Here is a 25,491-nt window from a genome sequence, read left to right on the forward strand (position 1 = left end):
ATCTCTGTTTGCCGTAAAATGACAATAGGCACCGGTAGTAGTTTAATAACTATTGTTATTTATTTATTTGGATTTTGTTTCAGACACACAAAGAAAACGAGATACAACACCACACAGAGAACGAGTAGCAGCTGTCGGTAGGCCTACTACACAAATACCACAAGTTTCAGGCTGGAGAGCACGATGCTGAAAGAAAGCAGATTGATTGATAATTACACTCGGAATTCATCAAATGCTGAATCCACATAGGCCCTATTCGATGTGTTAAAGCAGCGATCAGTAAATTGATATATACTTTTACGAAGGAGAGCATGAAACGTCGTAATTTTGTTAGTTACCATCACAGAGCTTATACTAAGCTTATACGTCTCGGAAGATGAAATATAATTCTATAGCTGTTATTATAGGCTACGCTACACGTAGACGATTGATAGCCTACTGTACGAAAAATATTTACACCACAGCTGAGAACCATAGGCTAGGCTATACATTGGCATACAGTAGGATCGAAATAGTATGTTTTTGACAGTGGTAGAACACCTGGAGTATCTTGCTCTCAGGATATTGCCAGGGCAGTAAAGTGACCGGAGCTGTCTTTTCATGTCTTCATCATCAGACAGCATGTTGTTAATCACAATGCCCACGTACTTTACTGTCGTTTCAAAACGAATACATTCATCACCCAGATCAACAAACGGTTGGAAATCAAGTTTTAAGAACTTGGTTTTGAACATAACTCCAACAGTTTTATTACAGTGAAGAAAGGCGTTCTTCCCGGCTATCAGCACAAGGCTGATTACTCACTAGCACAGCGAGCTGCATTGACGCTTCGCTAACCAGAACGGTGTAGCTTCCACGCCAGCCATTGAGACCTCCAATTAAACGTTTAAGTTATTTTGGCAGCCGATTGTAGCATCGAATAGACAGCGATAGACACGTGTTTCGCCCATGAGGCTGGGCTCATCAGTATCGCACCGTGTGCGCAGACGGTGCGATACTGATGAGCCCAGCCTCATGGGCGAAACACGTGTCTATCGCTGTCTATTCGATGCTACAATCGGCTGCCAAAATAACTTAAAGTTTTATTACAATTAAATATAATGTCATGCAACATAGCATACTGCTGGCACACATCAATAATTCTTTGCAGGCCCTTAATACTAGCTGGCTGCAAAACAACATAGGCTACGGTACATCATCTGCATAAATATGATAACCTGCATTGCGCTATTCGCATCAGGCCTGGATACTCACTGCTGAATGCTCATGGTTACTTGTTAATTCAACTACCCGTTTATTTGCTTTACATCTTACCTATACTTCAAAGGCGTTGTTAAGAAAAACAGCTTACCGGTAACTTTTCAATAGTCTTTCCAAACAAGTAGACTATTCTTCAAATATGCTCTATGTAACTACCATTTACTAACTGTCTTCTGTAGCTGACTGTACCAGCTGCACAACAAAACTTTCTGCAATTGTGAAAAGAATCGCATGTTTCACGCGCTACAACGAAAAATAAGTGTCGTAAAAATATGGTAATCGCTGTGAGCCTTCGCATCCCCTTCTTTAAATATCCATGGTGTTTTGGCTCCTCTTTTTTTCTTGTTGCAAACCGAAGAAGCTTTAAGATCAAGCGGCGCTGGTTCGACTCTCGGGGTGTGCGCTTGCGCAACTCATGTTAAAGATTGTTCTCCATTCAGCGGCATCTAATGGATGGAATAATTCCCCAGCAACAAGACCTCAACAATCGGAAACTTCACTCTGTCAATCTCGGTGACCGAGCCTGCGTCAGTGATTCAAATTTCAAAGCCTCTACAAGTATGCGAAACTGCCAAGATTAAGCTCTTCAAGAAGCTTTCCCAGTCCGAGGATAAAGACTTAATTAATCAATCATTTAGTCATCATTTTATCAATTATTTAGTTCGTTTTGAACTGGATTGAAACCTGTTTTTGAATGGAAGATTTTTTACGTTCTCGCAACTCTGAATACATGCCGCACTTCGGAATTCGCAAATCGCAATGCAAATGCAATCAAATCACGCAGTCACACACAATGGTGCCACTACTGGGTGCAACCTAGTTCGTACCCTGAACAGTTGGTACCCTCAGTTCGTACCCTGAAAAGATCGAGAGAAAAAATTAATAAAAGCCGGGGATAAAAGCCTAAGTTGCTGATCGCAGTTTCCGCAAATTTTAAAATTTTCCCCCTGAAAAGATCGAGAGAAAAAATAGCACAAAGCCGAAGTCGTTGATCACAGTTTTCGCAAACAAACAAACTGAAAAGATCGAGAGAAAAAAAAATAGAACAAAGCCGAAATCGCTGATCGGAGTTTCCGTTTTTTCGCAAACATTTTAAAATTTCCGGTAATGATCCTAAGAGTTTTCCGAAGTCCTGATCGCAGTTTCAACAAACATTTTAAAGGGGTTAGGGTTAGGAAAAGATCGACAAGAAAAAATTAAAAATAGCCGAAGTCGCTGATCGGCAAACAAACGAACAAACTGAAAAGATCGAGAGAAAAAAATAGAACAAAGCTGAAGTCGCTAATCGCAGTTTCAGATTTTCCGCAGTTCCGAAGTCGCTGATCGCAGTTTCCGCAAACATTTTAAAAGGGGTTAGGGTTAGGAAACAATCAAGAGAAAAAAATTAAAAAAAGGGGGTGAATGTAAATTGCCAGAATTATGCATAAAGTTCCCAATCTACCACTTGTAGTGCAAGATCATTTTATAAACCTTGATATTGATAATGATTTTTTTTTCTTTTCCAAATAAACAAATCTGCGGCACACAGTCTATTGGCACGTCAATGTACTAAACTATACACTGAAATAGATGAATCTATAAAAAGCAATGAACTTAATCTTATAAACTGTTGATGCTATCTACCGCTGTGCCACTCATGTAAACTACCGTATAGAATAGTTTAATTGGTTGTAGCATTTCAGATATTTATTGTGAATGGAAAATAAAACTTAAAATGCTGTACGGCAATTAAAATTGTTCTCCAATCGTTTGGAAACTAGCCCAATTAAACTCATCATTGAAGTTGAATATTTTTAGCATAATTAGAAGATTTATGGTTTGCTTATTGAAAGATTAGATAAACGTTGTTAAATTATTTGAAGACTAAAATAAAAAAATTGAACATCTACTTTGTGCTAGCAGCAATATTGCTATCTCTACTCATTTCCAATTTCCAGGTTGGCTCAACTGGAGTTAGACACAGTTTTACTGTTGCATTGCTTTGGGTTGTATAATATACAAGTGTTGACTTAACAGCGTGAAACATTTAGTCAGAACAACATGAGTAAAAATACCAACTCAACTTCAAAGCAAAAAGGTTGGTGTTTGTTAAATTACTTTGAATAGTTTCATATATAACTTAAGTTATTCTATCTAGGGTAGCAATTGACTAGTGGACCGTATGATCATTTCATTGTCTCCCTATTGATAACAAAACCTAAACATTGTATGTATGTATTATTGTTTTATGTCACTTTTGTGTTTTGTTCTTTTGATAAATAAACAATTAATTGATTGACTTAGTTGGTGCATGATTCCATGTGGTTTATTCAATTATTATATGTCTAGTCCTAAACCACTTGTATAATGTATATAATATTATATAGTTTTTCCTGTCAGAATGCCACAGATTTTTCAAACCAGTTAAAGGGCTTTGTTTAAAATATGAACAACTTGTGCAAAAATTTTACTGCATTACAGTTGTAGGACCAGTTCACGGCCTGTTTCAGCATTCTACTTGTTTTTCAAACTCTTTCAAGAAATATTCAGTGAAAGTGCAGCAAACTAACTAATACCATAATGTAAATAACACAGTTTTTCTAAACATTGTTGTCCCTCATCCACTTGGACAGTTCATGATTCTACACTCCAGTGTACCATTCTAATTGGTGAAGAAATATGTTTGCTGACCCCTGTTTTCTAATGCCATAGCTTGGTTCCCAAAGAAAAATGTTACAAATTTAAAAAATGCTAATCACACTAAGACAGTTGAAAACAGCCTAGTATAATACTAACTAACATTCAGTGTACCGTAGTACACAATCAGGAAGAATTTTTCTCTTTCTACCGCCACTGTGTTTGTATAAAGTGAGCTATCTTGACCTAGTCCTAGAATAAGCTAAGTCACTGTTGGATTTTTATGATAATGTTTCAGACGTTTTTGCTCGCCCAACCTCATCCTCACTCAACCGAGCCAAGGTGAAGAGCGAGCAATCCCCAAATCGACTTCCTTCCCTTCGTGGACCTCGAGATCTCACACTAGGAGGCATTAAAAAGGTTTTGATTGTATTTGTACATTTTGCTCTATGAACGTTTCATTGCGGCTTGTATATTATATATAATAATGTTTATTCCAATGGTATTTTACTTTTGAAAGTGATGTTTCACAATTTACTTTTGATGGAAGATTTTTTTCAATTTTTTTCTTAAATCTTAATAACGTCATGCAATCAACTGAGGCTGCTTATCACACAGTAAGTTTAGCATGAAGTACAATATTATTTTACGGCAACAAATTTTTTCAGAAAACTTTTGCTCCAAACATTCCCGTTCGCAAAGACAGGAATAAAGTTGAGTGAGTAATATTCGAGATATTTAAGTATTGCCGCCTTGAAGTAAAGTAGAACCGTAGGTTGTATGAGTCAATGTATTTGCTCAACAATGTGGTAGTTTTAGTACGGTTGTGCCAAATAAATTGTGGGACAGTGGGTGATTGCAGTTTTGTCTTCAATTAGACAACAACTTAGTTCATCTCAGGGTCTTTACCTGATTCAGGATTTATAGACGTATGGAATCACCAACTAGGCTACCTACCTGACAAGTGAAGGGTAAGGCACTGCCATATTTAATAAAATGATGACTATTTTAAAGTGTGGTAGTGGTCGTCCAAAGCTTGCGTGTTTAAAATTAACCGGAAGTTTAAAGTTGACCAAAAGTGATTTAAAGCAATTCTTAATTATGTTGCGTAGCAATTGGATTGTGAACTCACCTACAAAACTTACATTGAATGGAACTTTCAGGTTTAGAAAATATATTACTAATCATTTAAAGACAAATAAAAGCTGAAAATACATCTAGAAATATACAATTTCATGTTTTATTTGTCGAGGCCTGTATATTTTTCAAGTAATAAGTTTTATGCTTAGGAGAGGTTAAATTTGCAAACATCATGACTTCTAAGAGGGTAAAATAAAATTGAATAATTTTAAAGTAAATTTTGAGTTAACGCAAATTGTAAAATAGCAATTCCTCCAAAAATTGCAAGTAGAAGATTGCAAATAGCTCGAAGCTGCAGGTTTTTGTCTGACTCTCTTCAGAATAAAATAAGCTTAAAATGTGGTTAAGTATACCTGCAGCTTCGAGCTATGTGCAACTTTCTACCCGTATTTTTCAAGTTTTGTACCACCAATCAACTCTTTAATTCCTCCGAAGGGTTTGAAAAACGTCTGACAACACTGTACTTTTAACGCATCCTTTGCATGTCTGGTAGTTGGGTTGGGCATCCCACACTTCTATAAATCGCTCGCCCAAATGATTCGGTGAAGGTTATCACACGTGCTGCTCTTTTGGATCCGTCATAATATGGACCTGTGCCAATCACAACCAACTGATTGTTGTTGCGCAGAATCAAGGAGGAAGCAAAACCATCTCTCAAGTCAAGTAGAGGGAAACGTGACAGGTCACGTGATGGACGACCACGTGGGCGTGGCAGGGGTGGGTCCTTCTTCAAAACAGAGGTGACCGAGTGATCAGGCTATTCCATTTATTTTTAAAGGGTTGTAATTATGCTTTTTTTTCAACTATATACTACTTCGCCTCCACGAATGCCTTATTGCTTCTGTTGTTGAAGTCTTGTGATGTGAATAAAAAAGTTTAAATTCTTTCAAAGCTCTCAATTGTAGTTTGGGTCAATGTAGTGTTTTCTTGTTCTTTAGGCGATGATTTTCCAATTGTAATCTTCTTTTTTTAGACGATTCAGTCCCATGGTATATTTGAGGTTGGGCCCAGTGGAGAGTCCAGTAGTCGCGGTAGGGAGTCCCATTCCACCCAATCAGAATCCTCAAAACAAATTCAAAGACCTACAATAAAGAAAGAACGGTGAGTTAATATAGTACTTTCTCCACTGTTGTCCACTAGCGGTTCGGGTGAAAATCGTGTAGGCAAGTGCTATATTAACTCAGTGCAAGCCACGTCTGGTGGGGGAGAAAGAACAACATTAGCACCAGTTTAATAGAAAGTTAGAGAGAGCTTTGCTTGGCATTGAGCACTTTTATTGTTTTAAGTTAGAGAGATATTTTTTTGTCTTCTACAAATTCGAGAAGACATAAAATGCAAATACACTAAATATAAACAGTAGGAAGGATTGTTCACACCGATCCGATGCGGTTTTCTAATGTGAGTGCTGCCAGTAGCTGCTAAGTATATATCAGTTGGATGCCATTAAATTGTTTCGGTTTTACTAAAACTGCTTTGTAAAATTATTCACTATTTTGCTCTACCCATTGTTAATGTAAGTCACGCTTTGAACTTGTAACACTAGCAGGATATCGGTTCTTAATTTATTATCGTGAGTAGTAATCATCTATGCGCAACTGTGCACGTGGTGGTTCCACTCCCGAGTGAAATGGTCGCAAGTTCGATTCCACGTCAAGCGGTTTCATTTCAGCAGCGTTTGCTTTGTGTGGTTTATTTTAACATCTTTCCTCCTGCAGTGTTGATCTCGCTATGGAGCAGGAGGAGTCGGAAGTTGCAATGAGAAAGCTGGAAGAAGGAAACACCAGTGTGAGTGATCATTTCAATCGGAAAACATTTGACTTGAACAATTGTTCATTGAATTGAGGCCTGTACAGGTGGTGGGATGGCGCAGCGGGTAAGGCGCTCGCTTTCCAATCACGCAATCCTGGTTCGACTCCCGGCTTATGCTGGTTGTTGACAAACACCGCTCACCTCTACCCAGGGTGTAATAAATTGGGTGGGCGTAATTGCTGAAGTAAAGGCGGCCGAGAGAAAGGAACTGGCCACCCTACTCTCGTTAGTGCCGATGGCTTAGTATAATGAGAACCTTATCTTCTCATCCCCCAATGCTTGGATTCAAGTATGGGACTCACCTTTACCTTTACAGTGCAGGCTAGCATGACGTTTTCTAAACCACATTGTGAAAAGTAATTTTTCCAAATCATAAGATGTGGGCTTCCAAGCTTCATGAAGACATTCTGCGCTGCTAAACTAACTAGATGATTTACCAGACATGAAAGTATGGAATGCTACAATCTGGTTTGTAGTAATCTTGTTGGTTGTCTCAGACATCTTTCACGTTTATTTCATGAATAACTTTTACTTCAGCTGATCGCCGACCTTCAAAACGATGAGAACTTGAAGCCAGTCACACTCCCCTTATTCTCAAAACCACCCTCCCTCAAAGCAGCCAAGCAGGAAAGTGCGTTTTAGAGTTCGTATGTTGTCGCAGTGGGCGTAAAACAAAAAAAGTGCTATTGTGATCATCACATGTTTGCTACCTTTTTAACATTGCCAGTTCATACAAATCAAAATAATGCCAAACGATTGACTCTAATCAACTGTTTGTCATTGACTGGAAGTGAAAGTCATACTAACGTTACATACTAAGTTATTAAAAAAAAAATAGAATTTTTGCATCTGAATTTTTACAACTCCAAATTTACCTGAGCCGCCTCACTCGGAGTACGTCTCTATGTTTCACGCTATGGTGGATCCTGTTCACGCTGAGAGGGCTTTGTGAGGGCAGAGCTCTGACTGATTTTCCTGTCAAAGCGCACAAGTCTTGTTTCAATACGTCTTTCAATTACCTTCCACTTTGCAGACGCCACTGAATCGTCGAAGCTGTGCAATCCGTCTATGACGTCACACGTGTTCAGGTGAGGACGACTTTTCTCCCATGACGTAACCTTCTATCGCGTTTGCATCGGTTCATCTCAGGGTGCCAGTATTGTTGCTGGCCGAATGTCTTCACTTAGTGACGTCTTGTCTTCAAGTGTGCATCTCCATTGTATTTTTAGCCGCCAGGTTGAGGGAAAGATGATTATGCTGCAGATACCAGACACACTTCCGGGAATTCCCCCTTCCGAACCGGACAGCCCCAAGATAAAGCAGGAACCCGGTACGACCCCGAAGGAGACCTTGAAAGATACCCAGGTGATTGAAGTAACCTTATGTTAACGCGTTTATGTCAACCTCTTTCCTGTGCAGTTTGTTATTGTGACGTATGCAGAACAGGAAGTTCTCACACTTCTTTGAAAACTTTTCCTTCCATTGTGGATTGTTTGTTTCACTCACAACAATTTAATGTTTGATAGAGCAACCTGTATATTAGTTTCTTAAAGAAATTGTTCTGTCAGCCCTGGGTTCTACATCACTTGTCTCCAGCAGTGCTGTGGAGTTGGGCGAGAAATGTACCGACTCCTTGGTTTATAATCGACCAACTCCAGACACATCAATCTCCCTCTGACTCGACACATCGCCTTCAGTACCCACGCTCGTTGCGATGTAGGACTCGTAAGCACACAGGAGCGACTTCACTCCAGACAGAAGAGACGCGGCGAGTACACCTCATGGGTTTGCATCTCGCTGTTTTACCTCCAACGTATCCTCCATCAATCTATTGCACTGCGATGTAGCTCATCTCACTAGCGCTGTACATCTGTTGCGTTTTAACCCGTCTATAACATGAACAGACTACGCGATGCACGCTAGACCAGCTGTCGGAAGGAAGGATCGGAAAGCTACAGATCATGAAGTCGGGCAGGTGTCGGTTGGTGTTGGGCGGTGTCTACTTCAACTTGCAGATGGGAACTCCTTCATCATTCGCTGAGGTAAGTTTCGTTTTCGTCGGTTGACTTTGCTCATCTGTTTGTTTCTTCTTTAGTTGATGATGAGATCTGGCGTTCTCTCCGTTAGCAGGGGTCCACATCAGTCGAAATCCTTATCCTCGGACTAAGAAAGCTTCTTTGAGACCTTAATCCTGGCGGTTTCGCATGCTTATACAATAGATACTTTGCAGCACAGACGCAGGCCCGGTCGCAACTTTCCAAAAGGTACCATTAAAAAATCCCCTTTGAGCAACAAAGGAAAAACGTAAATCGTAGCTAAATTAAGTCATCGGTTTGCCATCGGTTGACTTGGCGCAGAGGGTTAGGGCGATGATAGTGATTTCATTGACGGGGTTTGATTCACACCACTGCTATTGCTCTTTTTTCTTCTGTAATTACCAAACAAGGTTCAAAGGGGATTTTGTAATGATACCTTTTGGAAAGTTGCGGCCCGGTCACCGAGATTGGCAGAGTGAAGTTTTTGATTGTTGAAGTGGTGTTTCTGTGAATTATTTTATACACTAGTTGCCACTGAATGAAGAGCAGTCCTTGAAATGCGTTGCTCAAGCGCACACCCCCGAGAGTCGAACCTTGACATCAGTTAACATTATATTTACTTTGTTCCAACCGTGGGCCGAGCATCTTGGTTTCAGGTCAATTCACAAACCATCGCAATGTTTTTCCTAAACGCAGGATAGAAGTGATGGTTGGCCCAACAAGGATGAGCTTGTATGTAATATGCGCATCGCTTCATTTGCAGTTGTTTCGTTTATATTGAGGTTGAACTTAGTTTGATTTAATAGATTGAGTATCGCTTTTAGCAGCATGATTGTTGCTTACTTCACAATGTGGATACTAACGACGGTGTTTTAGCCTGATGCTGCGAATTCGCTGTGGTGATAGCGAATTGCACTAGCTTTCAGAACACAGTTCCCGAGTCATGTTGATTTAGTTGTTTTTCATTGTTTCAGCTTCCCTTTAATCTGTGTCTAAACGTGCAACAACCGAGTTTGAACCCGAACACGACAGACATGAAACACTTCTTTGAAGCCAAACTGTAAAAAAATTCCAAGCATGATTGCTTGTTCACACTAATCAACGAATTAATTTTTCAGGAATTCGCTTCTATCCGATTACCACCAGAGGGCAGTCCGGAGTCATCGAAAGGTCACGTGACTATTTTGGGCAACATCGACCACAAGCTTGTTTGTATCCCGGATGTGGGATCGCTCGTCAAGACCGCGTAATGGCGTCTGATGTGACGTGATTGCGATTGTTTAGCGGCTTTAACGCCACTGAAGCAGTGATGTGTCAGGCGTTATCGGGTGGTGTATGTTCGCGGTGCGCTTCGAGCCGACCCGAACTTACTTCGCTAGAGCGATGTTTAAAGTGCTGTGCGAACTCATTGCTCTGCTTCTCGGTCAACAATCGATGACTTGTCCTGAAGAGCGATAACGAAGCTTCACTGAAGACATTAACTCCCAGTTGGACCAACAACAAGTTGCAGACTGGCTGGAGGAAGAAGCTGTGTAGAATTAGTTTTGAAATGAAGCGACAGCAATCAGCTTTGTTTTTCTTGTATTCCATGATGTGGCATTCCCCTCCCAACCCCCCAGTTATCATCTATTCAACTCGCAGTCAATATTTTAATTTTTGCTCGGCAGAAAAGTAGTTATAGCTTCCAGCGTCGTCGCTCACTTGTTACGTAAACACATGACGTCGAATACGTGAATTCAAGAAGGGCCCGATTGCCACGAAGTTGTTTTTGAGGTAAATTCGTTTTAAATATTTTGGTCGTTTATGTTTCTGGTGGAACTTGTACTGACGAGAAGTATTGTGCCTGAAAATTTCACTGGTAATAATTATCCAGAGAAAATATGGGCAAGGAAATCTCTCCAAATTGGGCCCTTTTACAACTCAACGGGAATGCATGTGCTGCGAACTCTTTGCAACTGGTGTTATTGAGAAAATAGGCACAGAGCACAAAAACTTTGATTAAAATACACAGAACAAGGGAAACCAATAAATGCAGCAATGTCCAAGGCGTTTCAAGATCAAGAATTCACTCATATAATCAGAGCCTTCTTCAGCTTCACCATGGCGCATACGTACATCCAAGGTTGTTGGCGGGGAATTATTGCATCCATCAGGCGCCGTTGAATGGAGAGCAGTTCTGAGAATGCGTTGCTCAAGCGCACACCCAGAGAGTCAAACCAGCGCCGCTTGATCTTGAAACTTCTTCGTTCACGAAATCACGCGCTAACCAACTGAGCTATCGGGGCGGACATATGGTGATAATAACGCGATAGTACAGCAGCTCATCGTCATAATGATGATGATTATGAATTAACAAATATTTAAAGAAGCCGATATTCTTTTGTCTGTTGACCAAACGAAGAAACTGAACCTTACTCAACAATGCAGCCGACTATCATGTGAAGTCAATTGCTGGTCTCTGTCTTTGAGCATCAAAGCAAACTCAATACCGTACCCACCTAGCAAACCAATTCTATTTTACTGTACATTGATTCAACGTCTGCAAACGTTGAAGCAATGTAAAAAAAGGACTGGCTTGCTCCTTGGGTAAACACTAAACCTAGCAAGAAATCGAACCATTGTTGTAAAGAAGAGTAGCTTTTCTGCACACTGTTAACTTTTCACTTGGAATAGACTGCCAAGTTTTTTTGGGGGTTTTAATTGAAGTTCCTTCAGAGGCAGCAGAACACCACGAGTCAGTAAACTATGACGAAACAACAAATGCGATATGACGCGTTTGAACAATGACGTAATAAACGCCGCGGAAGACTTTGACACTCAGAATCAAACCCAAGGTTTCCTATGCACTTTGTCATGAAATATCAGACCATTTATAAACTCTTTCAGAAGCAATGACATCGTTTGCTTTATAGCCTACAAGAGATGTCCAAACCCGTGTTTGCGGCTTAAGGAATTCATTGTGTCCGTTAGTCTTCCACGTAGGGAAAACTGAACAAATAAACATTGAAATGCTTCCAACATCACAAATTCCTACAATTCTCTATTCCAAGTCGCAACAAAGAGTTTGGAAACTCTGAACTAAGCGGATCATTTTCAAACTTTACTATTTATCCAACAAGAAAAGGCTAAGTGACGTCACTGATTGCAAAAGCGTACACGTAGGCTATATGACGTCACTTCAGAGAACGTGCTCTTGTATTATGACGTCGAAGTTTGTTCCAGAGGAGGTAGTAGTGAAGTTGTTTCGGATAGAGTTTGTGTTTCGGATACAGCAGCGGCGTAAGAAGGAGGAGGGGAAGCCTGAAACAAAAATCTTCCTCTTTTCACTGATTTACCAATTGTGTAACAAAAATACAACTTCTCTTCATCGGAGAATTGCAAAAAATGTCACCGTTTTTTGCCAGCCAGCAAAAGTTGCTATTTTTACACCATTTCAACGACTAGCGACGTTGTTAATGTTTAAAATAGTGTAAAAATGGCAACATTTTCTGGCAGGGTTATGGTCTATTTTGAGAGAAACAAGAGTAAATAAAGTTTACTGCGCATTTAAAAATGTTCCTCTTCCAAACTGATCTTTCGAAATGTCTCACTTTACAAATGTTAATACTTTTGAATACTATTGCGGAAATGCTTTGCTCTCATCCCATTACAAACCAGTGTCAACATATCAGCACTGAGGCGCATAGAAGTAAAGGAACGATAAAGGTCACATTCTATTAGTGGTACAAAAGTTGCTATGACGTTGACAATGAAAAACTACATTGTTGGCTTTATTTCTAAATTATAAAAAGCCAATCATTTTTTATTTTCGGTCACACTGTAAGATGATATTGGATATATTTTGTTTGTTTGTTTTTTATCTTTATCCTGCATTGCGAGAAAGCGGACTTGAGCGCTATGCATCGGTGTAGGCTACGCCTTCCGACGTACACCTGACCCACGCTGCAGCCGACTGCAATGTCTGTTTCCGGTTGTCTACTCTACTTATGACTTAAATTTGGTACTACCCATTACTCGAAATCGATCACTGGGTAGAGGCAATTATCGTAAAGTTTCTTGCCCAGAGAAACAACAGCAAGTGCGGGTGGCTGGAGTCGAACATGCAGGCTCTCGACTGCGAGCCCAACGCGCTAACCACTCGGTCGCTGCTGCAGTGGATGAACTTTTCTAACTTGAATAAGTTAATTACGAAACCACTTTACTGTACCGGTTTAGTGTCCAAAGCAAACTTTGCAGATGCAGCAATTGTGGGCTGGATTAAATTGTATTTGAATAGTTTTTATTACCAACCCCGGGGATGAACCTGGTGCAATGAACATTTGAATGTTCGTGGTGATACAAGGCAGGGATAATGTTTTTGACTTGCTACAGTACTGAAAGTAGAAAGCAATTTGCTGTGATGGTTAAATGCTATTGACAAGCAACATATTCAATAATCCTGGAATGATTTTGCAAATTACAAACTTAGCATCTAATTCATAGAAGGACGTATTAGATGGATTCTATACGTAAGTTGTTAAAAGATTAGAAAAGATCATCCACAGACTGAAATCGAAAAATATGACTTCATAATGTTTGAAATGCATTGTACAGTATGACAATTTTTCAAATGTAATGCTTTATTTTTTAAATGGAATGAAAACGTGAATGAAATTAAAAAATATTTTAGAAAGTTGTAAAATTTGACAAAGAAATTTCTCAAGTTCATTCCTAACAATTTCTTAATCCATTCCATTGCTGAGCAGTAGGCCACTAAGCTGGTGGCAATAAACCTTGCACAAGTGCACATGTAACTCATCATTGTTTGTTTGGCCATCGTCTTTAATTTTAATCCAATCAATTTTGGTCTTGTTGCGGTGGCATATGATTTTGTCTTCTCAAGTATTGAATTAGGCTATCCCCATCCACCTCTACCCAGGGTGTAATAAATTGGATGGGCATAGTTGCTGAAGGAAAGGCGGTCGAGAGAAAGGAACTGGCCACCCTACTCTCCTTAGTGCATGAGGCTTAGTACAATGAGAACCTTATCTTCTCGTACCCGACATTTGAATCAAGTATGGGATCACATTTAGCTTTTTTTTACTGTCACAGAAGGGCAGTGGAGGTTTATCGAATGTTGTACAACTTTGGGTAGGCTACTCACTGAATGTGTCGTGTTGTCAGTCTGGCTTTGTTCGGTCGTAGTTCCCATTGTCTCGGTCACAATCGGAGATACACTCGAATACGGGGGGAGTACAGCTTCTGGAGGCGGCTGAAAATGAATCAAAAGGAAAGTGAGTTCCCTAAAAAGGTCTTTGAATGTGTTAGTTCAAACACCAGCAATTGGAGATCCAAGTGATAGGGAGATGTGTCACCAACGGGTCATTTTTCACATATTTATTATTTTCTGTCCATACAAAGGTCATGCGTCCTCCTTTTTTGGCACAACAGTAGGTCACATACCCTGGTAGGCTATATTCAGCCAAAAAAACTTTTTAATTTTTCAACTACTAACTGCCGAAAAATAACTTTTAAATGATAATAAAAAGTGCCCCGTTGGTCAAACCCCTATACGACCAACGGGTCACTTCTACTTGGCAAAAAGCTGATGCACTGGAGCTTATGTTGGACTATTTAATACATGAACAACATAAGCAACAAACACTAGAAATATGCTTTTATTATGAAATTTCATTTCATATTTTCATACTCAATTCAATTTCATAATACGAGATTCAAGTGTTTTTGGTGTTTATTTTACTATTTTTAAATCTCATATTTTTCTAAAGTTGTAGAAAACTTCAGGATATCAGAAAGGTGTTTTGTAGATGCCACGGGTGTTGGTGCAGTAGTTTTCTCACTATCCATTGATTCATTCTTTAACATAACGAGCCAACGTTGTTCGTGGTATATCATATTTTTTCGCCGAGTTTCGAACAAAAATATTTTGTTTCAAACCATCTTCGACAACTTTGTTGAGATTTTCCGAACTAAACAACCCTGTTTTATTGTTCGTTGTTTTAATTTCTGACATCTTTAGTCTGAATATATAAAGGAAGACATTGTTAAACAATTAGCTAGTGACCCATTGGTCAAACAGGTGGGTGGTCCGTTGGTCAGATACATGATAGTTCTTGGATTTTATGGCCTAGTTTAATGATGGATAAAATTTAAACATTTAACTCATTGCAATTTCATTAATCAATGAATAAGCAATCAACAAACAAAAAATTGTTTTGAAAAAATAAACCGATGGGTGAAAAAAATTGCAGAAGAAAAATATTCAAAATTTACTTTCTACCTTGTAAAACATACTTTCCTTCATAACAATATGAAAAAAAATCACAGGTCCCCGCAAGGAAGATTTTCAAAACCAAAAAGGTTAATCTCGATACCATAATAACATTTTTCGTGCTTCCAACTTTTATTTTAAGAAATAGAACGGTGGTCCGTTGGTCGCACCCTGTCCGTTGGTGGAACATCTCCCACTTTTGGGCACCAGTTTGAAAAATTATCCGGGCCCAAGATGTGGCCATTTATTTGTATAAAGATGTAAACGGAGCCTGATACGCATTTGCTACCGACCCCAAATTATTTTCTTAAACTTAAAGTGCCATGAGCAATTATTTTAATTTTGTATCTCAAACCTAAATATCCAACAGAACCCACCTCAACAGGCACGTTCATGGACAACTTTCGAAGGCAGTAGCGTTAACAGAGGGGTTCAAAGGGTAGAGTAAACAGGGGGTCAAAGGGGTAACGTTAACAGGGGTCCAAGAGGTAGCGTTAAAAGGGGTTCCAAAGGGTAGCGTTAACAAGGGGTTCCAAGGGGTACTTTTGGACCCGGCCTGAAATTATTTTAGTGTCCCGAAACCTTTTTAAAGGGCCCAAAAACTTAAGAAACCGTCGCATGCTTTTTGGATACAGTGATTTTCTTAATGGGGGCCAATAAGATGTTACCAATGACCATGTGTCATTGGTATATGTTACCAATGGTAATATGAATATGGTATAATGTTACCAATAAAGATGTGTCTTGAGGGCCAATAAGATGTTACCTTCCACTCATCGTTTGATGACGAATAATCTCTTGACGAAAACCTTCGAAACCGCTGGAACATATCGAGGGAATTTCTTCTGAACACGTCACACTGGCCTCCTCTAGGGGAGTTGTTACAATAAAAACTGCAACAGGACGCGATTAGGATCGCCATGACGAGAACGACAATCCAAAACCCTGGAAAGGCTGTTGAATATTATAGTCAGTCAAAACAACTTAAAATATTATGATTGAGGTTATCTGATTATATAATAACAGTGCTACACATAGGTTATTAGTGATGTAATATAACGCCATTGTCTCTTCACAAACGCTACAATGTAGCCTACATAATTATGCAGTAGGCCAATCAATAGCAGAACACATGACTTATTCCAAAACTTAAAGCCACACTGCGGGTGCATTAACACACTGCCTAACACAAGTGGAAACACAGCTCGAGAATACGGGTAAAGCGGTGGTCGAATACCTTTGTGGCAGAATTAGTGGTGCGATACTGACGAGCCCAGCCTCATGGGCGAAACACGGTGTCTATCGCTGTCAATTCTTGCTACATATCGGCTGCCGAGAAACATATATTAATTATGTTAGCCTCATCTTGTAGTAGCCTAAAGGTAGCGCTGATGGTGCACGGCGTGAACTATATCGTGCTCACTTTATAACTCCATCAACTTATTTCATCAATGTAGTTTGTAGTTATTTAAAATTCATTCGGTATTTCTCAATCTTTCACTTTTTAACAATATTCGAATTTACAGTTTTAAAATTAGTGAACAAATTAAAGTCAAAAAGTTGGTTTTAAAAGGGATACTAAAGGAAAAACCTGACTTGGCGATTTTCCATGTTCTTTGTGTTTAACTTGCTACCATAAAACGATCATTGCAGTCTGATCACTGATCAGCATTCCGCGCGTGCTTTTGTCAGAGCTTTCAAAACGGGAAGGGGCGTGAGCAGCGAAGCGTGCGATTGTACAGTCTACTACAGTCACTATAGAGTAGCAATCAGCTGATCGAGCAATAGTTGTTACTGCGGGCGATTTAACTGTAGGCTATGTATTTATGTAGGCTACATCAAAACATCAGATTCTAACACCAAAACATCAGACAGTTTGCTCAAGACATCAGATCTGATGTTAAAACATCAGACGTGGTAACGTGGTTTTTGTTATTGCTGTCGATAGTGATATATTCTCGAGCTGTGTTTCCACTTTTTGGTCATTTTGAAAAAATCAAAAATAAATGAAACATTGGATTTTGGGCTTTGCCAGTGCCATTGAAAACAAATTTTTTTCGGTAATTATTTTTTGAAATATATTCTTGAATGTTCAGTTTACGCATTTTAGTGCTTAATTCACGTTTGAAAATTTCATTTAGTAGGCCTTTAATACTTCACAAAATTCAAAAAATGATAAAATAAAAACGGGGTTGGTTTGACTGAAGGCTCTAGACTAGAATAAACGTTTGAATAATATTCTTACACCAAACTTTCCATATCTCATCCCAGCAGCATTCTCCCGGGCTCTTCTTGCAACAATAAGCTGTGATACCTTGATGAAAGATAATGCTGGAAGTTAGTCCGAACCAGATGTACCGTAACAAAATGTCGGTTGTGAAAGATAAAAATTATTATGATTTTGTGACAAAGTTAAGATTTTGTAAACATCATCTTCCCTTGTAACATCACAATAACGCTTGTATTATGTCAACAAGTGGTTCTCGAAACCTTCGCATCACCCCAAACTTAAATGTTCTTCAAATATTATCCGAATCTCATCAAGTTACACAGTTGCAACAGTGCGCAAAGTATGTTAGAACATGACCAACCGAACATAAATGCCATTAGCGATACATTGTCACGTCATCATGCCCTTCACGTAGGGGCACGGGAAGTAGGAGTGCTCAAGAGGCTGCAGCCACCTTAGAGCCATTTCAGCCCCCTTGGAATTTTCGATAATCGCTTCAGCCCTCCCCCCCCCCCTAGAAAATTCTGACAATTTAAGGTACCGTACATAACTTTGTAAAGGACTTGAGGCTTATGGCGGATACCTTAAACTTCGTTCAAAGTGTTGCAGTTGCAATTCCTGAATCGTCTAAATATAAATCTTTATGCATGTTGCGTTTGGGTTCCAATGAAGTTGCCTGCAATTTGCTGGGTTTGTGTCCTACTCGTTGGTGCGTTCGTGCTTTTGCCCTCGCTCGTGTTGGTGTTACCCAAACCTGTTGCAATGTCTGACTGACATGACAGAAGATAGTGCAATGAGAGGAGATGACCGTGCAAAGATGAACATGCAAAGATTCGGCTTGGTAAAACAAGCACGCACGACATGGCTTTATTTTGCGATTTCCTGCAGCGGTGAAGTTTTTCAGCCTGCAGAAGCCATCGCAAGGCAGCTCCAAAACAAGAAGATCTCTGCTTCTTCAGCTTTGGTATCCATCACCATTCTCAGCCAACGGATCAAAAATATCAGAAAAGATGAAACCGTTTGCAAGCTTATGGAAGCAGCGAACGTCTTTGCGTCTGCCAATGACCTAAAGACGCCAAAGGATCTCCGAGTGAGCAAAACTCCAGCAAGATTTAGAAACACAGAGGAATCGGATGCTTTGGGGTTCTGGATGTCTGGGGGAGAAGGAACGCGAAAACGACAATACATCGAAGCCCTTGATTTGGTTCAAGCTGAGCTTGATCGAAGATTCGACCAGGCGTATCTGCTTACAGCAGCCAACAGAGAGAAGGCCCTTCTGAGCTGTGCAAACGGTGAGGAAAGTTCTGACACTGAGATCAGCTTACCCGACGCAATCAGAAAAGATCGCCTAAAAATGGAACTTACCTTGCTCAGCGATGTTGTCAATGGAAAAACTGCAAATTCCGTTCAAAATATTGCTGAGATACTATCGCAACTTACTCATCTTGCGTTGATGCATGTCCACCAAAACATTTTGGACACTGTCGATGTTAAAGAACGCATGACACAGTTCTTAAAGAAAACACTTGAACAAAAAGCAATCTTCGGAAGCGTGTGCATTTCCACAAACTGTCGTTTTCATATCACTTTCTAATTTATTCGTTTTCGTTTTAATTTCCTGAACAGCTGCTTTGTTGTTGCCGTTCTCCATTTGTTACAGTTTACAATGTGTATGTTTTGGCGTCGTTCGTTTACACTGGAGGCGACCGAACGCTTACTACCAGTTTTAAATGTTCTACCACACAAGGGGGTGTGGGGGGCGAAGCCTGACAACACTACGGCAGCTTCCGCGCCACTGCCTTCACGGGTCATAATCTTAAACAATCATTGTGCTGCTGCAGTCGAACAACGGCCCTAAAGTTATTTCCGTATGCAAGCAACTTCCTTTTCTCATGCCTAGCTTATCTATAGCGCAGACAACGAACGAATAATCACAAAGACCAGGGATGTCCAAACGCTTTTCCAGGCGGGCCAGATTTGATAATGCAGAAATGCCTGCGGGCCAACAGCCTCAAACAATCTTGTTTTGCGTAAAGAAAAGACATATACTGATATGATGTTATTTAATGTCATTTTTATACAATAAAGCATTATGCAGGGTTAGGTATTTTGCTATATAGGCTACATATCGCGGGATGTCATCAGTTATAGGCTGTATCAGTTGTCTGACTGTCTATTTTCCACCAGAAACCACGCAAAGCATAGCTGTGTCACCGTGAAGTGTGAAGGATGAAACTGACATCTTGATTTCTGTACCCAGGTCAGGTCTAGTTCGAGGCTACTAGTGGACAAGTGTGAAATACCCAGTAATTAATCAGCTTTGACCTCAAGCGGTTCAAGTTCATCACCGAGAAGCGAGAACATCTAGTTGGTTGGTTGGTTTGGAATATTTATCCTCGGACTGACAAAGCCTTGATAGGTTATTTCTGGTAGTTTCGCATAACTTACTTGTAGAGGCTTTCATCGCAGGGCCGGTTACCGAGATTGACAGAGTGAAGTTTCCGATAGTTGAAGTGTTGTTGCCGAGGAACTATTTCATCCATTAGGTGCCGCTGAATGGAGAGCAGTCCTGAATTGTGCGCTTGAACATGTGTTGCTCAAGCGCACACCCCGAGAGTCGAACCAGCGCCGCGTGATCTTGAGCTGGGCGCGAAACCACTGAGCTAACGAGGCGGACCACACATGCTCACACATGTACACTATGTTGATCCGGAAGCTCGTAATTTTCTTTGCGAACTTTTGCATTTCTAGATTTTTTTTATCCATCTGCTGGTAAAAAGGCACGAGAAGAAAGATGTTGCTGTCGCTTCGTAGAAAAGCTCAATTAGCTGCAGGTGAGCCGGAGCCTCATCAAGGTTCAAGCAGAAAAAAATGGATAGCAATGGATCTAAGCCATGGCGTACTTAACAGAGGCCAAACCAACGTGCGTGCTGGAGTCTAAACTGGAGGCGAACATTTTCATTGACATATTGCATTGCAAACACAGTATATTTAAACCTAAAACGATTATAATGAAAATTTTGCCTTTAAATTTCAAAATGTAAAATACATTTTCATCCATGGCATTTCATATGCTTGACATAGTCTATTCCAATGAATAGTTGTTCCCGTGTGTGTTACAATAATAAAAACAATTACAGTAGATGTGTAAGGTTTTAACTTTGAAGTTATTATTTTGTATAGAGCTGATTCACAAAAATACAATGTACCTACATGGTCAAAACTACTACATGAAAGGACTGTGGCCAGTAGCGCAACCAGGATTTTAGTAAAGTGGGGGGGGGCTAAACCAAGCCCCCCTGGTTGCGCAACTAATGTGGTGCTACTTTAGTTCAGATAATGAACGAAAAAATTATCTGTTACGACAACTTTAAATAATATCAGTGCAAGGACTTCTCAGGAATGAAAATGGACATTTAAAGAAGTTCTATAACAGTCCTTACAGAAGTCTCAACAACAAAGAAAAACAAACAAAAAACAAGTTTTTAATGCACAAGTTTTAAAATCTTTTGTTTTACTTCCTTTTCTGATACAGGTAAAAATAGACAACAATAATTTTTAAACTTTAATATTGGCCAATGTAGCTGCATACTTTTTGTTCACAGATAACTGGTATTGATCTGATATAGAGTGAAAAACACGACATAACGAGGTTCTGCAACAGTGGTTAACAACTTCATGAAACATGATATAACCATAAAGTACCCATTGGCAAACTGTGTCACCTGATATATGTATAATTGTATATATATGGTATATTTCTTTTCAGGATTTCGAGGTAAACGAAAAGTTGTTTCTTTGTTTGCCTCATCATAATTTCCATGGCAATTAGTCACACAACATTTTCTACCCATCTTAATTAAATATCAAATAACCTCTTAACATACTTTGAAATATACATGAAAATGAAGATGTAATGAAAACTATGCCTGCACTAACTATAGGCTACACTTTGCAATGGCACAAGTTTGACAAAATTCACAAATGATGCTTTGAGACCGCATAAACTGACCAAATTCAACTTATCAAACTTTAAGCAGCAAAATTTAAATGCACAGTTTTTATAAGAACAATCTAAACATGTTAACGTTTTGCTTTTTTTTTAAAAACTTTGCTGGTCTCAAAATTGGAGACTAAATTTTTATTAATGCACACAAACTTAAACGCGTTTGTTAGACTATTCCTTCTTATACCACATTAGACTATTCCTATTTATACTACATGCACAGTATAGAACAATCGGGTATATTAGACTGCAACAAAATTTTAAAACCAGGTTCGAAAATGAAAGTGTCTCTTAATTCCTGGGTGCCTTCATGCCACATTTTTGCTGTACTGTTCTACAGTGTAGCAAAGTATTAGCCTGCACAAGTCTAGCCAGACTAAGCAATTATTTTTCTAAAGTAGAATTTCAAAATGCTGCATAGGATTTCTAGATTTGTCTGAGCCATGGCGACCTTGAAATACTGACCAGTGACCATGCAAGCAATTTTAGGCTTAAGAGCTGAAGGCTGACACTGCAATCATGCGTTTAATATACTACAGCTCTACTAAAAATAAAAACAGCTACACCAATTTGGAAAAAAAAACAAAGCTAGCCTCAACAATTCCCATCATTCTCAAAGGTACCGTACAGTACCTACAGTACCGTAAGTTACTTTTCACACAATTTCATAACACTTCTGGGTGTGCCCTCAAGTAGCCTAACATTATTTTACCAAAACCGACGCGGCTACCGGCATTCGCTAGCTGGCCTTCAGCCTCGGTACTCAATATTTGTTTGCATGGCCAGTATTTCAATAAATCAACATTTCATTTATCCAAATATCCTACCCTAAATAACATTTCAACAGCAAGCACCTTAAAAACTACCGCAAAACCTAATTCAATTATTGAACACAATATCAGTGTTGCCAGAAGTTTAAAACAATTAACTTTTTAAAGGAAATGCCATGAAAAGAAGTGCAATTTTCAAAACAAAGCTGATTAAAATTAAAAAAATTGCTCAATATATAAATTATAAAAACCGCAGATAAAGCTGCTAAATGAAACGTTTAGTAAAGTTTCATCACATAGGAATTATATTAAAATTGAAAGAAAAAAAAAGTATTTTAAAAACTAAGACTTTTCTGCGTTTTTGAAAAGTAAAGATAGTTCTTGTAGATTTTTCCTGTTCAAAGAAGGGTATGTTAAAACAATTGTGCAAATTCAATAACAGAACAACGGGACAGTACCGATTAAAGCACACAGATATCTGTTGGTGTTTTCACACCTGGCAACTCTGCATAGTTTTAGTATGCTTGCGCAAATGGCGAATGAATATACAATTAAAAATTGATTTTCTAGCAAACTTTTTCATGTAAGATAAATATTTAAGGTGAAAAACGTTCACTTCAACTTTTTATACATATCTTTTCAATATGGTATGTCAAAGTCATGAAAACATGTTCGCCTCCAGTTTAGACTCCAGCACGCACGATGACATGGCCTCTGTTGAGTACGTCATGATCTAAGCCCTTTACAACTGCGGCAAAATCTCTAAAGCGGTTGATGATATTGCTAGCAAGCAAATGAATGACTTCTCGACGGTATCACTCATTGCTATACTCTCCAGGCAATAATAGTTGATTTTGTGATTATGACACAACAATGATTCTAACTTTTCTCGCCTGGCTTTTGTTTGTAAGAAGTATTATCTTCTTTAATTTTTTAAAGCTGCAAGTTGAATTGATATGATTTCAGTGTGTCTGCGGGCCAAAAGCAACACATTGTGTAACAACAGGCGCGGGCCATACAAAACGTATCGCGGGCAGGATTTGGTCCGCGGACAAGAGTTTGGGCACCCCTGGCATGGACGCCACAGATTTTTTTGGTTGAAGACCAAAGTCCAAGCAGAAGAAAAATAAAATCCAAGCAAGACTTTTGATGAAACTTTCTTCTCGAAACTACCGAGCTCTGCTCCAATAGCAACGATCGACAAAGACAATGGCTTACCATAACAATACGTCAGCGGAAGTTCGGGCGCTTGTTGGCAGATTGAATCCCCCTAAGAAATATGCGTTAATGATTAATGGCATGAAACATAAAACAATAACAAAGTTTTTACACTACTGTAGGCTAGAGCAGTAGCGGGTCTATAAAAAAGTGGGATTTTGAAAAATTTGGTTTTGAAAAGTCGAAGTTGAGTAAAAATCGCAAGAGAATATGGATCCTGCAATTGGATTTAGTCACTTTTTGTGTATTTATAGATTTAAAAATGTCTTTGCTCAAGACGTGTTCTTCATATTTAACCAAACAAAATCATGTCCTCCGTCTTCTGAATCGGCTACTGAGCTAAGGAGGTTCAGTCAGTGGCGTAGCTAAAGAATGTGCCGCCCGGGGCGGATTCGGATTTTGCCGCCCCTTCCAGAAAAAGCATGAGAAAATGAAATTCGTTTTTTTATCAGATTATAATCAAAATCAAAAATCGTAGTCTGAAAGTGCCGTCCCCAGACGTCCCCTAGCTATGCCACTGGGTTCAGTCAGTGTCATGTCACATTGTATGGTAAGGGGTAATAGTTTGTCACACCCCTCTGTTCTTGCTCATGTCATCAAGTGGTTGTTGTTGCAATGGACCAGCAGTGCCGGTCTTATGGTAGGCTATTTCGGGCCTTGTGCGGAATATGCTTGCGGGCCCCAATGACAATGATCCAATTCAGTAGCATAGCTAGGTATTTTGAAAGGGGAGGGGGGTGGTTTGACGGTTGGCGGATGAAGCCTGACGGCGTGACCGCCGGACGACACCCAGCGGTGGGGGGTCTGGGGCCCCCTCAAAAAATTTTGAAACATTACTTTGAATTTGGTGAATTCTGAGAGCATGTTCAACAAAAATTTGGGTATGAATATTACTGTAAAATGGTGCTGTCCGGTGGCATAGCAAAAGGATAAGATCATGGTTTCTTGGCATTTTTCGGAAATAAAGCTATGTCTCTATGTTGAGTCTGGATGCAACTTATTTCGTCCCCTGAAAAATTCGCACCCCGATTTCGTATCCTGAAATCGGAGTAACAAAATCAAATTTCGGCCTATTTCGTCCCCTGAAAAGATCAAGAAAAATTTTGAAATGATTACTGCAACTCCGATCAGCGACCTCGGCTCTGTTGTTTTTTTCTCGATCTTTTCAGGGTACGAAATGTTCAGGGGACAAAATAGGTTGCACCCGTTGAGTCTCTATGTTTTCTTGTTGCTAATTCCTTTGTTGAACTCACTTGTTGAATTTTTCCATTGAAAATGACAAAATTACTGCATTTTGTGAGTAAATTGCGGCCCCCTAATTTGCGGGCCCTGTGCGATCGCACGGTTTGCACACCCCAAAGACCGGCACTGGGACCAGTAACGTCGTCAGAGGTCGTCACATACTCCAGCTCCCTCGTTGCAACGGGATTTTCACAATAGTTGCATCAACATCACAAGTACTATGGTGACATCACGCACGTATCGCAATGGGAGATGTTTGCAGACGCAGTCACCTCTAACCTATTGTAGCAGGCCTCACCTGGGAGGGAATTAAAATTCTAATGATAATTGGTTTCTAAACCCGTCACTTTCTGGACGTCACAATACCCCAACTAGGTTGGGCCGTTGTTTCCGCCATCACCGGCCCAACAGTGTTCATGATGAGGCACTGATGGTGCATCGGATAATTTAATACAATGGGGTAGGGATCACAAGACCCTGGTTCAAACCTTGTCTCGGAAGAGGTTTTCTAGTTAATCTAGCTTACCTTGACGTAGCCCGGTAATGAAGTAATCCAAAGGAACCAGACATGAAAATAGAAAATACAAAGCAACATCATATAAAATACTGAAATAATTTATAATGTAAATTGATGCCTGTGTGCAACATGTAGGCCTAGAGATGACGGTTGTTGAGAGGTTCACGCTGCAGAAGGAAACAAGTGCACATGATTAGATTACTGAGGCAGAAAAGCTATTTCTGAATTTGTTTATGTTAAAATGAGCATTGAAGAATCATTTACTCTTCACAGTATCTGTCTCATATCAGTCTATTTAAAGCAGTGGTTCTCAACCGGAGGTCCGCGGACCCCAAGGAGGTCCGTGAAACCCTCCGAGTTTGCAGCATGTTGATAA

General features: G+C 39.6%; 2 protein-coding genes across 3 annotated transcripts; one reads left to right on the top strand and one right to left on the bottom strand.

Moving 5' to 3' along the window:
* The first annotated feature begins 3,197 nt into the window (after nucleotides 1–3,197).
* Nucleotides 3,198–11,503, top strand: LOC145766383 (DNA-directed RNA polymerase III subunit RPC4-like). The gene is made up of 11 exons (XM_082578081.1): nucleotides 3,198–3,337; nucleotides 4,175–4,296; nucleotides 4,545–4,594; nucleotides 5,645–5,756; nucleotides 5,990–6,117; nucleotides 6,732–6,801; nucleotides 7,363–7,456; nucleotides 7,859–7,913; nucleotides 8,055–8,190; nucleotides 8,730–8,867; nucleotides 9,980–11,503. Exons 1-11 carry the CDS (start codon nucleotides 3,301–3,303, stop codon nucleotides 10,109–10,111), a joined length of 1,074 nt encoding a protein of 357 aa, XP_082434207.1. The 5' UTR covers nucleotides 3,198–3,300; the 3' UTR covers nucleotides 10,112–11,503.
* Nucleotides 11,504–11,960: 457 nt separating this feature from the next.
* LOC145766384 (uncharacterized) lies at nucleotides 11,961–25,275 on the bottom strand. Of its 2 annotated transcripts, none has more exons than XM_082578084.1 (6): nucleotides 25,125–25,275; nucleotides 23,357–23,408; nucleotides 17,378–17,446; nucleotides 15,899–16,077; nucleotides 14,005–14,112; nucleotides 11,961–12,161 (listed from the first exon to the last, which is right to left on the bottom strand). In XM_082578084.1, the coding sequence occupies exons 1-6, from the start codon at nucleotides 25,194–25,196 to the stop codon at nucleotides 12,060–12,062; spliced, it is 582 nt and encodes a 193-aa protein (XP_082434210.1). In that variant the 5' UTR covers nucleotides 25,197–25,275; the 3' UTR covers nucleotides 11,961–12,059. The 2 variants fall into 2 exon arrangements, with proteins under 2 accessions (XP_082434210.1, XP_082434209.1); XM_082578083.1 differs by having other exon boundaries at nucleotides 15,899–16,086.
* Nucleotides 25,276–25,491: the final 216 nt, after the last annotated feature.

This window comes from Aplidium turbinatum, chromosome 3 (genome assembly GCF_918807975.1).
Source record: "Aplidium turbinatum chromosome 3, kaAplTurb1.1, whole genome shotgun sequence".
In the NCBI taxonomy this organism is placed as follows: domain Eukaryota; kingdom Metazoa; phylum Chordata; class Ascidiacea; order Aplousobranchia; family Polyclinidae; genus Aplidium; species Aplidium turbinatum.